The sequence below is a fragment of the Berghia stephanieae genome, chromosome 11, assembly GCF_034508935.2.
Source record: "Berghia stephanieae isolate SIO BIC M18660-M18661 chromosome 11, UCSD_Bste_1.3, whole genome shotgun sequence".
Lineage (NCBI taxonomy): Eukaryota > Metazoa > Mollusca > Gastropoda > Nudibranchia > Aeolidiidae > Berghia > Berghia stephanieae.
The window spans coordinates 44,308,506-44,323,015 of NC_088370.1; the positions used below are offsets into that span (position 1 = coordinate 44,308,506).

A 14,510-nucleotide genomic window follows, 5' to 3' on the forward strand; every position below is an offset into this window, starting at 1 on the left:
GTCATTTCTATAACTTTGGGCAGCTATCTATCAACTTTCATCTCTCTACTTTCTAACATAGGGCTGTAGTTATCTATGAAATTGGCTATTTTAACCAGTTTTGTATAACCACATTTCGGCCTATTATTATTATTAGCAAACTTTGAAGAACCATAACATCCTTTTTCTTTTATTATCCGATATTGTTGATCTTGGTATCATTATCATTTAATGAGAACACACAAATCTATGCAAAATTGAATTGATTTTCATTCTAAGTCAAAGTTGGGTTTGGAGAACCTACTCAACAAGCAGGTAAAGCAGATTATTGCAATGCTCTTTGTATTAGCTTTTTAAGCAATGATAAAATACAACAAAAACTCAAAATAATGCTGCTAAACATGAAATTAACGAAAATGAGGGAAGCTATAAGTTGCCCAGGAATTGCATAGGCTTCCTGTGAGGTATAGGATGGAACTTGCATTAGGGTAAAGTCGGGTAACTTCGCCGTGATCCTCCACCCTCCAAGAAATAATGCCCGGTAGATATTTATCCCTTCATCACTCAGTGTTGGAAGAGTCCATATCCAAAAGTCAGGACATGAATGGCAGTTTGAAGGCAACCAAATCTTTAAACATTATAGCACATCAAAATGACATGTAATCAAGATGTTGTAATATCCTTAACTTTTCAACTGTACTGTAATGGCAACCCAACACTAAAGCTCTCCTGCTTTCATCATTTGAAGGTGAAGGCCCTGGTCACAAAACAAGGCTGTTTTCACTTTGTCGCCATCAATATCCATTTTATTTTCATTTTAAGAGTATATTTTCATCATTAATGCATTTCAAGATTAATGATATAGTCGTCTACTTTCAGCTACATTCACCGGATATCATTATCATTGTAAAAAGAAAACAAACTCTGAAGACGATTATTTTGCATGGAATAAAAGTTGTTATCAAGCACTGAAATCCAAGTAAATTTAGAAAAGGAAATATGAATATGTAAGTGGTATAAATAACCAGAAATCAGTCGGCTCAGGTGAACATAGCCAGCTGGCTATGCTCGTAGCTCAGGCATTGTAATGTTGAAATGTCTATCTATCATCTTTCAGGAAATGTCTGAAGACTGAGTTTTTCATAAGGCCTACTTTTAAATTTGTTTCTGTACGTATGCTTAATATTAATATGTTTTGGTCAATTTCTATACAATGACATAAAGCGCAGCAGAGCACGATGACAGTGGAGATGATAAATGCATGATTGATCTATTACTATTATCATTATTCTATCAAGATAGGGACTAGTCATCCAGGCCGTTTCCAGGTTCCATCGTCCTGACACCCATGTCTGATTGGATCTCATCGTCATAGACCATTTCGTTGCCTGCTTCTTCCTTTTCTGTAACATCATGCCTTCTGGTGTATGATGTCATGCACAGATGTGTTCATGAAAAAGAAAAAAAAAGGAGTCATAAAATTACAATTATTAATAATTTTACAACCATTTCAGCTCTAAAAATGGACATAGACTCCAGCACCGTTTCCTTGAACTCCTCAGGAGATGCAAAAGAAAAAGGTTTGAGGAAACCATAGTTAAAGGAAATCGTGCCTTGCTAAAACGAATTAATGGAGGATATAACTTTATACATGACATGTTACAAGTAGTTGGTCTGTGTGTGTGTGTGTGGTCTGGTGGTGCTGTATCACAACATTCATTTACCGACGTTGGTGGCATTGTAATTAGAAGGCATGGCGAAGTCATAATAAGCAGAGGTGTCGGTTATGTAGAAATGGAAATAGAGTGCGTGAGTGGATGTATGTTTGTGTGTGTATGTGTATCATACTGTATACCCACATCTGCAGAGTAGACAGTTACACGCACGTAACTGTCAATGTCACAGTAAATCATCAGTGGTCCATATTGTCGGTCATATTAAAAACAAACAAAAAACAAACAACCCTTTAGTAAATCCAATTTTTGAAATGTTAGATGGGTGAAATTAGTTCGAGGAAATCGTGCTGGAGTGTACTTTGAATTCAGCTCTTCTTATACAAATACCTACAATGAATCATCAGTAACAAATACCTACAATGAATCATCAGTCACAAATACCTACAATGAATCATCAGTCACAAATACCTTCGATGAATCATCAGTCACAAATACCTACAATGAATCATCAGTCACAAATACCTACAATGAATCATCAGTCACAAATACCTTCGATGAATCATCAGTCACAAATACCTGCAATGAATCATCAGTCACAAATACCTACGATGAATCATCAGTCACAAATACCTACAATGAATCATCAGTCACAAATACCTACAATGAATCATCAGTCACAAATACCTACAATGAATCATCAGTCACAAATACCTACGATGAATTATCAGTCACAAATACCTACAATGAATCATCAGTCACAAATACCTATGATGAATTATCAGTCACAAATACCTACAATGAATCATCAGTCACAAATACCTACGATGAATCATCTGTCACAAATACCTACAATGAATCATCAGTCACAAATACCTACAATGAATCATCAGTCACAAATACCTACAATGAATCAGTCACAAATACCTACAATGAATCATCAGTGACAAATACCTACAATGAATCATGTCACAAATACCTACAATGAATCATCAGTCACAAATACCTACAATGAATCATCAGTCACAAATACCTACAATGAATCATCAGTCACAAATACCTACAATGAATCATCAGTCACAAATACCTACAATGAATCATGTCACAAATACCTACAATGAATCATCAGTCACAAATACCTACAATGAATTATCAGTCAAAATCATTAACAACAACGTTCAAAGAGCTTTGAAAAAATATCAATTTTTATTTCCGACAATTTATGATTAAAGACTGAAGACTGACAATTTATTTTTTGTTTGTTTGTATTTAAACCAGTTTGAAATGTAACTATTTTTGAATTCATATCACTCTTGTGTCTCAGACTTGTGGCTTTAAAATTGTAAACATAAACCCATCGCAATTTGGACTGGACAACAGTTTATTATACTTTTCCGTAGGATTTGATAACGTATTACCTTTCACACAATACTTCAACATCAGCTAAGTGTCCCCAATCATTATAAAATTTACAGACATTTTAAAAATACTCGCTGGCGTTTCGGGTCCCAAACAGAGAGGGAAGATAGTCTATCGACAAGCCTGCGTGTTGTAAAAGGCGACTAATGGTGTGTGACTCCCCCTTTTTTGAGTCACCTAGTCCTCCAGGTTGGGGGTTGTCGAAGTGTTAACACCCCTTCCGTAAAACTCAAATTGTTACAGAAACACAGACGGACAAATCAAATCCTTTTTTCAGCTTAAAGAGTTTCTGCAATTACACAATTTATGAAGGACAACAGACAAAGCTGAAAGGACTGTTGACCCGATGACATAGAAGTGATAAGACATGGAACAAGATTAAACTGTTAGCTCAAGATAGAGAGGGATGGAAACTTTATGTCTGTGGCCTATACCATGACCCAGGGTGAAAAAGGCAATGATGATGGTGCTGATACTGATGATGATGGTGACATTTTTATACATTACAAATTAGTACATTTGCCATGGACACAGATTTACGTTGATTTGACTAATCTTGTCATCCCTGCCATCCAGGGTGATGCATTGCTATTCTAACAGATATTCGTGTTGATTTCATTCTTAAAGTATAATTATTATTCATTGTAAGTCCACAACTAACCACGTGTGTGGCTACAATAAACACTGGCTAGGCTGGACATACAAAACATTTTGCTTTTGGACATAGGTAACCAAATAATCTGTAAATTAGGCCTTTAGGTGAAAACGGAAAATGTTGTGTAAATTGGATCAATAGGCTTTTAGGTGAAAACCGAAATGTGTAAATTGAATTACAGGCTTTTAGGCTTTGAAGTGAAAACTGAAAACGATGTGTATTTTGGAATGACAGGGCTTTAGGTGAAAACAGAAGGCATGGGCTATTGGTCTGTACTGACAAAACAGCACAAGTGTCCATTGGACAGTACTGACCAATAATGACATGGCGGCTTTTTGCAAAAAAATTCCCAAATTTTGAAAGCTAAACACAGCAAAATTTGCGATTAATTTTTTTAAAAACCCATTAATTAGTTCATGAAAGAGAAAGGTATTTGTTTGTTTTTAAGTGTTTCACGGCGCTTGCAACAAATGTAAGGCAGACCTGCCAACCTTCCCAGAATGAAAAATGTATTCTATGATCCTAAAAAGTGGGGGTTTTTTTTTAGCAAAAAAGGGTATTCTGTCCGCATGTGTGGAAAATAAAAGTGCGCAAAATACAAAAATTTATATAAAAGCTATCATCAAACCCAAATCAAAAATAAACTCCGATCTTCATCATTCAAACATTCGTTTGCAGCAATCACTAGTAATTACAAAATTATCGATTTATCGAGAAACTTAATCTTAATGACCATTTTAAATCAGCATAAGGCTCAGAAATTGCAATATCTAAGGATATTGCTTTCGAAACACTCAAAGTAATGACCAAAAGACCCCAAATATGTTGGTAGTATTGATGTTTGTGCCTGAAGAAGATGAGGTGGTGGTTGTAGCAATGGTGCTCTAGTGGTGGTGGTGATGGAAGAACTGATCTGGTGGTGGTGGTTGTGGCAGTGACAATGCTGTGATGGTGGTTGTAACCGTGTTGACGGTATGAGATGATGATGCTGATGTCCCAAATGAAGTTGTGATGGTGATATACATTAAATCAGTTGAAGGTTTTGGGATAAAATATTTGTGAGGGTGGTCTTCAATCTAATAGTAGAGATGACAATTTGCAGCAGTGACAAGATAATTTCCATTATGTTATCAAATGATCCATGTCTCTCTCTCTATCTCTCTCTCTCCCTTTTTTATAGCATTTACTACTCCTCCTCCTACTACAACTACAATTCCTACAGTAAGGTCATATCAATGCCAGTAAAAAGGGAAAAATGAGCTATCAATTTAAAAGAAAAAAAAAATTGTCTTTTTTTTTTTTTTTCTTTGCCAAAATCTCGAAAATCTGCAACAAAATTTCAGATTTTGCGGCTGCAATGCAAATCAGTGATACTTTACAATTTTTGCAGCCGCAAGTGATGTAAAAAAAACTTCCATGCCAGCCAGTAGCCACGCTGTTGTAGAGAGGCTATTGGTCAGTACTGACGAACAGGCACTAGTGTCCATTGGGCAGTACTGACCAATATCGATGCTGTTTCAGAGAGGCTATTGGTCAGTATTGAGCGCTTGATAGGTGAAAACTTCTAAATCTTTTTACTGCTTTCCTAACAGACTAAAAGCATGACTTGATCTTCCGTCCTATAACAAAACGCTTTCATTTTGGCCAGAAAATATTCCTACAGGTTGCATGGTGCTCGTGACACTCATGAAGTCAAAACATTTAGACAAATAATCTACAAATCAGTACTCAGTATTGAACGATAGCTATTCCTCAATGGCGGGGCTATTGGTCAGTAGTGACTAACGGGTGTCAAGGTCTGTTCGTCAGTACCGACCAAAAGCCACTTTGAAAACTGAAAATGAATCAAGTCTTTAAGTGGAAAGGACATGATTTGCAAGAATCCAAAATAACATTAAATTGGTAGAAGCAAACCAAAGAAAGCATCAATTGTAAATGGTGAACCTTACCCTTTACTGCTTACAAGGACAAAGAGCGACGCGACCAGAAGGAAGGCAATCACTCCAGTGATTACCAAACCGGCAGTGGAGAAGCTAATCATGTAAGAGTGAGATCCCTCGTCTATGGAATACATAGTTACAACATTCCTTGTAAAATATCAATCAATTTAATCCATTAAATGATGATGGATGAATAATCTGTGGCGCAATATGAGCCCATAGTCTAAAGTCAATATTGTTGTTTAATATTACTTACTTAATTATTATAATGAACTGAGATAGACATGTTACTTCATTGCACTCCTGAACTGGACTGACTAAAACTAGAGTAGAAGTGAGAACCAGAAGTAGGCATTCTGGTGCCAGGAAGTGGATAACCATAATAACAGGAAGAAGAAGTGATTCAATACAGAAAAGGTAAAGGGAATATTCTAATAATATGGTATATATACTTTTCTACTACATTACACTTACTTACTTATCTGTGGCTTGCGTTTGTGTGCACATTGCCTATCATATACCTCCAGGACAATCTATCCTCTGCCTCCCTCATGTACTCGGAGTTTGTAGGGATGTTGCTTGTTGACAACCTCAAACAGGTCAGGAATGCCAGCCTCCGATTACGACTGTATATTGTTAGGTACTACAAAATATGCCAATTTTGTAAATGAAAACAAACGAACCACACCCCCCCCCCCCCCCCCCTCGGAATTTTCTTCAATCAAACTTTTCTTTACACTGACGAACACGATAAACAAAACTAGATTTAGTATCATCTGAAATGGGGATTTTTAAGCTTAATCCCTGTCCGACTCGAGCATTTAATATTGGCAGTAACAAGAGCAAAATGTTGCCAGTGGTTGAGCTAGTGAATACAACTCACAGTAATCAACTTATTTTCGCTATCGTCGTCTTGTTTTGAGGTGATTTTCGCTTGGTCAGTTTCAGGCTATAAGTTCACGAAGGCTGCAGCACAATGCAACTTGCTTTCTCTCTCTCTTAGTGGCCAGTGTGTTGGCCCTAAGAGTTCAACAAAACCGAGAAACCATTTGTGGATGCCATGAAAAAATTACTAAGACAATGAGGGGAATAATTTGGGAATTCTGTCCTTGTTCGGCAAATGCGTGTTACACTAAACCGTATATTATGCCACATATTTAGTTTTGACCTCAAAACATAGTAATCTAGGTCTATCGCTTCAGAAAACAACAATAGGACTTTATGGCTTTCATAATTGGTCAAAGTCAATGTCATTCATTAGAATAATCTTTATTTTTATGTTGATTTTGTTTTTCACAAGGAGATGTTTTTCATGGACGTTGATTACCAGGTCAGTTTCTTAAATGCATGTACCCTTTCAAAAGGTCTTAGTTGGTGATGGGATGATAGGCAGTTCTTTGTCACTGCCAACTTCTTCAATGTCTTCATTTGGTTGTGATGTAGATATGTCAGCTTTGACTTCCACATCCATGACAATGTCGTTCAATGTTGTGGTGATATCCTGACTCTTCTTCTCTATATTAAAGTTGTTGACATAACATAACATGTGGTATAGGGCAAAATAGGATAAGATCCTTTGAATGCCCTTAATATTAATTAGTAATGCCATAAATCTATTGATTAAATATTACAATAACGATACACGTGGTAAAGATAGTATTTCAACTTAAATGTACTCATGTGGTGTACAAACATATATCTTTAACCTTGACATGCAAAGCGCACACACAACCACACACACACACACACACACACACACACACACATACACACGCGTATAGAAGATAACCATAATAATATAATAATGCATAATATATACATACAAGATTGAAAGCCATGTCAACAGCAGAGCAAACATGTTGAAGTTGTCGTGAAATTTCAAGAAATATATCTTGAGTAGAGATAGTGTTTATTTTTGATGAGCAATTTGGGCAAGTGAGAAAAGGTGAGAACAGATTCAGAGTGATTCTGAAGTGAAAACAATAGTTTTTGTCTGATGACATCAATATCATGTGACAGAGTTAGATTGTGTAAACTGTATCGCCAGGTTGATTTACGAGACTGGGCTTTCTGCCAATGACCGGACTGTATAGACAAATAAGTTACCTACCTCACCTTAATTGGATGTGACAAAGAGTTATAAATCAGATTATACTTCAATCGTTTGTCCAGTGCATTGAACCAAAGTTGGAGGACAGACGGTGTCAGTCAGCGAGGAGTCGTGAATCCTCTAAATTGGAATGGTTTGTTACCAAAATTAGTGTTCAGATCAAGAAACCAGGATTCTGGATGACAGGGTCCAATTACAGTAAAAGAACAACAGATTCATCCCCAAGAGACTTGTCCAGATAATGGAAACATTCGGATTGTGGGAGTTCCAGATTAGACACACCTGAAGCGACTTTATTTCGGATTATGGGAGTTCCAGATTAGACACACCTGAAGGGACTTTATTTCGGATTGTGGGAGTTCCAGAATGGAGACACCTGAAGGGACTTTATTTCGGATTGTGGGAGTTCCAGGTTAGACACACCTGAAGGGACTTTATTTCGGATTGTGGGAGTTCCAGAATGGAGACACCTGAAGGGACTTTATTTCGGATTGTGGGAGTTCCAGGTTAGACACACCTGAAGGGACTTTATTTCGGATTGTAGGAGTTCCAGATTAGACACACCTGAAGGGACTTTCTTTCGAATTTTGGGAGTTCCAGATTAGACACACCTGAAGGGACTTTATTTCGGATTGTGGGAGTTCCAGAAAGGAGACACCTGAAGGGACTTTATTTCGGATTGTGGGAGTTCCAGGTTAGACACACCTGAATGGACTTTATTTCGGATTGTGGGAGTTCCAGAATAGGAAGGGACTTTATTTCGGATTGTGGGAGTTCCAGATTAGACACATCTGAAGGGACTTTATTTCGGATTGTGGGAGTTCCAGATTAGACACATCTGAAGGGACTTTATTTCGGATTGTGGGAGTTCCAGAATAGGAAGGGACTTTATTTCGGATTGTGGGAGTTCCAGATTAGACACATCTGAAGGGACTTTATTTCGGATTGTGGGAGTTCCAGATTAGACACATCTGAAGGGACTTTATTTCGGATTGTGGGAGTTCCAGATTAGACACACCTGAAGGGACTTTATTTCGGATTGTGGGAGTTCCAGAATAGGAAGGGACTTTATTTCGGATTTTGGGAGTTCCAGATTAGACACATCTGAAGGGACTTTATTATGTTGTAAAAGTAGGGACCACAAGAGGCAATATATATTTATCTATAATGGGTTTTTCTTACTATATTAAACTTGAATTTTTATATAGCGCAATATCCACTAAACGTGCTCAAGGCTCGAACCCAGGACCTTCCGATCCAAAAGCGAGTGTCATACCACTAGACCACATAGCTGCACATAAAGTTTTTCTGATAGTCATAGAAAACACTTTAAATTTTGAAAATCCACTCATAAATAAAAAAATGGGAGAAAATTAATGAACTGTAGTATTCACTTCAGTTTGTCTCGTGTCATGTGCGAAGTGTGTCGCGTGCTGAGTGCTGTGTGCCTTGTGTCATTATTAGAGGGGAGGGCTTGTGTCTGACAATGTGTCATGGTGACAATGATTATATGATGAAGAAGAAGAAATTAATGAGAGATATCTGGGACAAATTACAAGGAAACCTGTGGAGAGAATATGCCCAAGTATCTGATGATGTGGTGGTTGTTGTAGTAGTAGTAGTGGTGGTGGTAGGGATGGTGATGTGATGGTTGTTGTAGTAGTGGTGGTGGTAGGGATGGTGATGTGGTGGTTGTTGTAGTAGTGGTAGTGGTAGGGATGGTGATGTGGTGGTTGGTGTAGTAGTGGTGGTGGTAAAGATGGTGATGTGGTGGTTGGTGTAGTAGTGGTGGTGGTTGTTGTAGTTCTGGTGGCATGGATGTTGATGTGGTGGTTGTAGAAGTGGTGGTAGGGATGGTGATGTGGTAGTTGTTGTAGTAGTGATGGTAATGTAGAGTTTGTAGTAGTCGTTGTAGGGATTGTGAAGTGGTGGTGGTGGTCGTAGCATTGGTGATAGGGATGGTGATGTGGTGGTTGTAGTAGTGGTGATAGGAATGGTGATGTGGTGCTGGTTGTAGTAGTAGTGGTAGGGATGATGCTGTCGTGGTTGTAGTAGTAGTAGTAGTATAGTGATAGAGATGATGATGTGGTGGTGATGATTGTGGTAGTCATGATGTGGAGATGGAAGTTGTAGCTGCAGTGGTGGTAATGATATGGTGTGGTGATGATTGTAGTAGTAGTAGTAGTAGTAGTAGTAGTAGTAGTAGTAGTAGAAGTGAAGTTGATGTGGTGGTAGTGGTTGTAGTAGTAGTAGTAGTAGTAGTAGTAGTAGTAGTAGTAGTAGTAGTAGAAGTAGTGAAGTTGATGTGGTGGTAGTGGTTGTAGTAGTATGGTAGTGATGATGATGTGGTGATGTTGGCGGAGGTTCTAATAGTAATGGTAATAATAATGATGTAATGGCAGTACTTGTAGTAGTGGTAGTGATGATGATGTGGTGGTAGTGGCTATCCTCATGCAGGTAGTGATGATGATATGGTGGTGGTAGTGGTAATTGTAGTGATGATGGTGAGGAAGTCGTGGTTGTAGTAATAGTGGTAGTAATATTGATGTGGTAGTTGTCGTAATAGTGGTAGTCATATTGATGTGTTAGTTGTAGTAGTAGTTGCAGTTGATGATGTGGTGGTGGCGGTGGTTGTAGTAGTAGTGAAAAAGATGATGTTGTGGTGGTGATGATGATGTTCATGTGGTGTTGTAGTATTGTAGTGGTCGTGATGATGATGGGCATGTGTTGGTTGTATGTAGTTGTATTGGTAGTGATGATGTGGTGGTGGTTGTGATGATGGAAGTGATGATGGTAGTAGAAATAGTGGTCGTGTTTGCAGAAGTGGTGGGAGTGATGATTATTGCTTGTGGTGCAAAAATATTTATTTTGTTTTGTTGGGGGGTGGGGGGGGGGGGGAGGAGGCATCTGAAAAACCGTCAAGGTGTCATACTGGCTGGACAAAAAAGCCGGCCTTCCGGCTTATGTAGGCGATTTAGCGGCTTATGTAGGCGATTTAGCGGCTTATGTAGGCGATTTAGCATCCATGTAGTTGAGTACTGTATAATTGTGTGAGCTTCAACGTTGCTGTGCCAGAGGAGTTGGCCATACCACAAATAGAAAGGCGGAGACGCCAGACAAACCTCTCAAAATACCCGAGGCAAACAATATACACAGCTGTCGTACATGAGAGAGAACCATTGGAGGCATCAGCTTCATCTCCCCAAACTCAAAGTGCACGTGGCCGATGTCACTTATGCTTGTGGAAAAAAAATCTGCAAAACGACCATAAAGTGCGTGTCATGCAAAAAGTTTTCGTGCTGTAGCTACTCCATAAAGCAGGCTGTGTGCAAGATGTGCAAAAATTAGACCTTCACTGATAACAACAGTATGTGCCACCACCACCATTACCCCCCCCCCCCTCCCATCATCTTCAATATGATCAATTTACCAGCATGCACCAGCAACTGGGGTGATTGTGGCTCGTGTTCAAAATGACAATGTCAAGTCATCCCAGATGACAAGACTGCCTCAGGTGGGCACAGTGATTTTCAGGGCTTGGATATTGAAGGAACGAACTTGATGTCACTCAGCTATTTGTTATTATTTTTAGACAGCCTGTAAGTGAAAAGTTCTCAGTAAACTGTATCAATCAGACTAAAACCGTTAAAGGCTACAGACAGTTTTGTGTGTTGGTATGTTTAAGCTGGCTGGTGGATGTCATGATAATTTTACCTAAATGGATAGCATCAATTCAGTAGAACACGGATATAGTGAAGAGCTGCTGTAGGCAGAAAAAATTGTATTGTTAAAATACCTATGTATCAGTAACAGTTATACCAGTCAAACAATAAGAAAGACGTTGATTGTCAATACTACGAGTTTGTTAAAGCTATTCGCTTTAAGCGTGCTATACTGTACTTATACTTTTGACAAGTCTCATATTAACATAGGAGCAGACAAGAACGCAGAAACTTCTCACTTTTCAGTTAGTAGGTACTCAATAATAGCGATTCCACAATGGGGTAACTAAGTTATCTCCGATGTACGAATAGGGTTAAGACTCTCTCCTCTCCTCTCACCGTTTCTGTGATAAACAAGGATACTTACTTGTTTTACCTTTAGCCAACTTCCCTTGTGAAATGACAAAACTGTTGGTGATTGTTTGGTACCCATCAGACACTCTGTAAGTATAGTTCCCCAGTATAGAGGTAAAATTTTTCTCCATGACCAGCGTTGTATTGAATAGGAGTGAGCCTGTAACCTTGTCTCTTCTGTACAATATAGATTTAAAGATTAATAACAGAAGAGATAGAAACATGATCTAAAAAAATTAATTTGATTTATTTTGTTGTTAAGGGTTTTACGGCGCTTGCAACACATTTAGGTTTTATTTTTATTTTCAGCAACATTACAGTTGCAGACGTTTGTTGAGAAGGTCAGCCTGTCTCAGATTTCAGTAAATCCAATGTTACAGAGGTCAAATGGATTGTGGGGGATGGGAGGGAAGCTTGTTATTTTGAGACCGAGAGACAAATAATATGGTCCTGTATGAAATAGAAATATGTTTCCATATATGGCCTGCTGAGGGAATATATAAAACACTGCGAGGCCCATTGAGCATGGTTGACAAGTGGAAATGCTTTACATATTTATTTATTTTAATCTTTAAAATTATTATTTTTTTATAAACGTACATAGTTTTAGAACTATAAAAAAAATATTAAAAATAAAAAAAAATAACACAAAAACTCTCAACTTTCTTATTTCTCTTCGTGTTGACTTAAAAGTGAATTGTAAGATCAGGCAGTGGGAAAGTTAATAAATAAAATAAAACATTACTGGAAAGGTGGGAATGCTTCAATGTCAGGAATGGGGGATCCTTGGTAGAACCACTCTATGGTGTTGACAGGACAGCATTTGTCTCCAGTAACATTGACAGTAAGGTCAAGGACATCTCCGTATTTCACACTAAGAAACATTGGAGGTTTCCACGCAAACACGATGGGCTCTGGGGAATCAAGAAAACCAAGTGTCATATATTGTTATAGGTGATATGCGAGTCCCTCTGTATTGCTGAGTTTTATCTTCATCGGGATCTGCATAAAGTCAACAGTCTTTAGCTCAACTTCTGCTTGAAGTCAATATTTCTTGTTGGTCCTAAATTCTCTCTTCTTTTTCTAAGTGTATTCCATTGATAATGGATAAAGTCAAAACCAATGGTTCCGGTTCATCGGTGTTGGCTTTATCCAGGATTACACTTTACACATTTGTATCTTTGGATACAACGAAAACTGACTACAGTCGTTGCTGAGGTTTGTCTTAGAACGGGTGTAAAATAATCCACTTGTTGTTTACATAGACAGTACAGTTTGGGACCCACACCCACACCTACAACCTACAAGCGGATATAAAACCAATTGAAGCTCTCCAGCTCTACGCTGCAAGATTTGTCTTCAATGACTACAGCCCCCATAATAGTGCAACAGACATGATGATCACACAGCTTGGATGGACTCCCTACAACACAGATGGAAAGAACAACGACACTTATGTTCAAAATTACAAACAAAATGACAGCCATCTCACCAGTACAACAAAACACACAGCAAAATTCAAAGAAAAACCCACTCAAAACACTAAAACACCAATCTGCAAACTCAAACATCTTCATCTGCCCAAATCATGTCAGAAAACAAAAGATTTAGAAACATTGTAGCGAAGATTATCAAAATACTTCAGCCTAAGCACCAACAATGGCTGTCACATTCAACAGTTCTCTCCGTCCCCAAATACAAATACTCAGAATTGAGTGGACTTCGAGTAATATTCAGATTCAGGCTTGATGACAACTGAAACAAGCCCATTTCTACATAGACTTCTAAATTTTGATACCCTAAGCCGTTACTATCTCTTTTGTGTGTGTGTGTGTGTGTGAATTTTTGTTTGCAGTGTTATCTGTTCATTGTAAGAATTGAGTTCCAAGTGTTTCCCATGTAATTGCTCAAGTCTCCTCTGATAGACCTCGACATATAATCCCCCCTGCACAGCTTGCAATCCCTCATGTCAAAACGTGAAACCCAAACCTGAAAACCTGGTAAAAATAACTCCAATGTAAACCAAATCAAATTTCCCTTTTCTTAGAATATTGATGATGTGCGTTTAACCAAAAGGCTCACAGTAATCGCCAGTATCAGAAATAATGTTCCAACACACAAAATTGTGTAATGTTCAACGTTAAAGTCTGATTGATATAATTTAGTGAGAACTACTCAAAAGAATGGCTGTCTAAAAACAATAACAAAGAACTGATTGATGTCAATTTCATTCCATCCATAAATTCAATTATTATACAAATAAACAGCATGGTGAGACAGCTGTAACCGTAACGCAGAGGACTTTTGTATACTATGCCTTTTGATTTGATCTGGAATATGCCTGCTTGAAACTTGAAGACATCAATAACAATGACGAGCTGAACACCAATTAACAGGGAATACAGACTTCAATCTTATTTAAGAAGAGTTGATGTGGACGTTTTGGGTCAACATCACATGATGAATGAGACAGTAAAGACAAATGAGAGATGAGGAGATGGCATTGTTAAGATGAAGGATTTGACTTCTCTCATAGCTCATTTGTATTTTGTGTCTCATTTAGCCTATCATCTTTTGTTGACAAAGGAGAAACCCAAAACGTCAACATAATCTGTTTTTGTACGCTAAATTGAAGCCTCTATTGCCTTTACTATTGTT

At 38.0% G+C, this 14,510-nt stretch overlaps 1 protein-coding gene across 7 annotated transcripts in view; it reads right to left on the minus strand.

Moving 5' to 3' along the window:
• Positions 1 to 763: 763 nt before the first annotated feature.
• The window catches only part of LOC144957220 (neural cell adhesion molecule L1-like protein), a 94,734-nt gene continuing 80,987 nt past the window's right edge, over positions 764 to 14,510 (minus strand). For 5 of the 7 annotated variants that reach the window (XM_078888281.1, XM_078888280.1, XM_078888279.1 and 2 more), the window contains 4 exons: positions 12,598 to 12,766; positions 11,866 to 12,029; positions 5,676 to 5,787; positions 764 to 1,399 (listed from right to left, as the gene is read on the minus strand). In XM_078888281.1, coding sequence (XP_078744407.1) covers positions 1,285 to 1,399; positions 5,676 to 5,787; positions 11,866 to 12,029; positions 12,598 to 12,766 — 560 coding nt within the window. In that variant the 3' untranslated portion in view covers positions 764 to 1,284. The remainder of the gene's footprint in view (positions 1,400 to 5,675; positions 5,788 to 11,865; positions 12,030 to 12,597; positions 12,767 to 14,510) is intronic. The other 2 variants (XM_078888282.1, XM_078888283.1) reach the window with 2 other exon arrangements.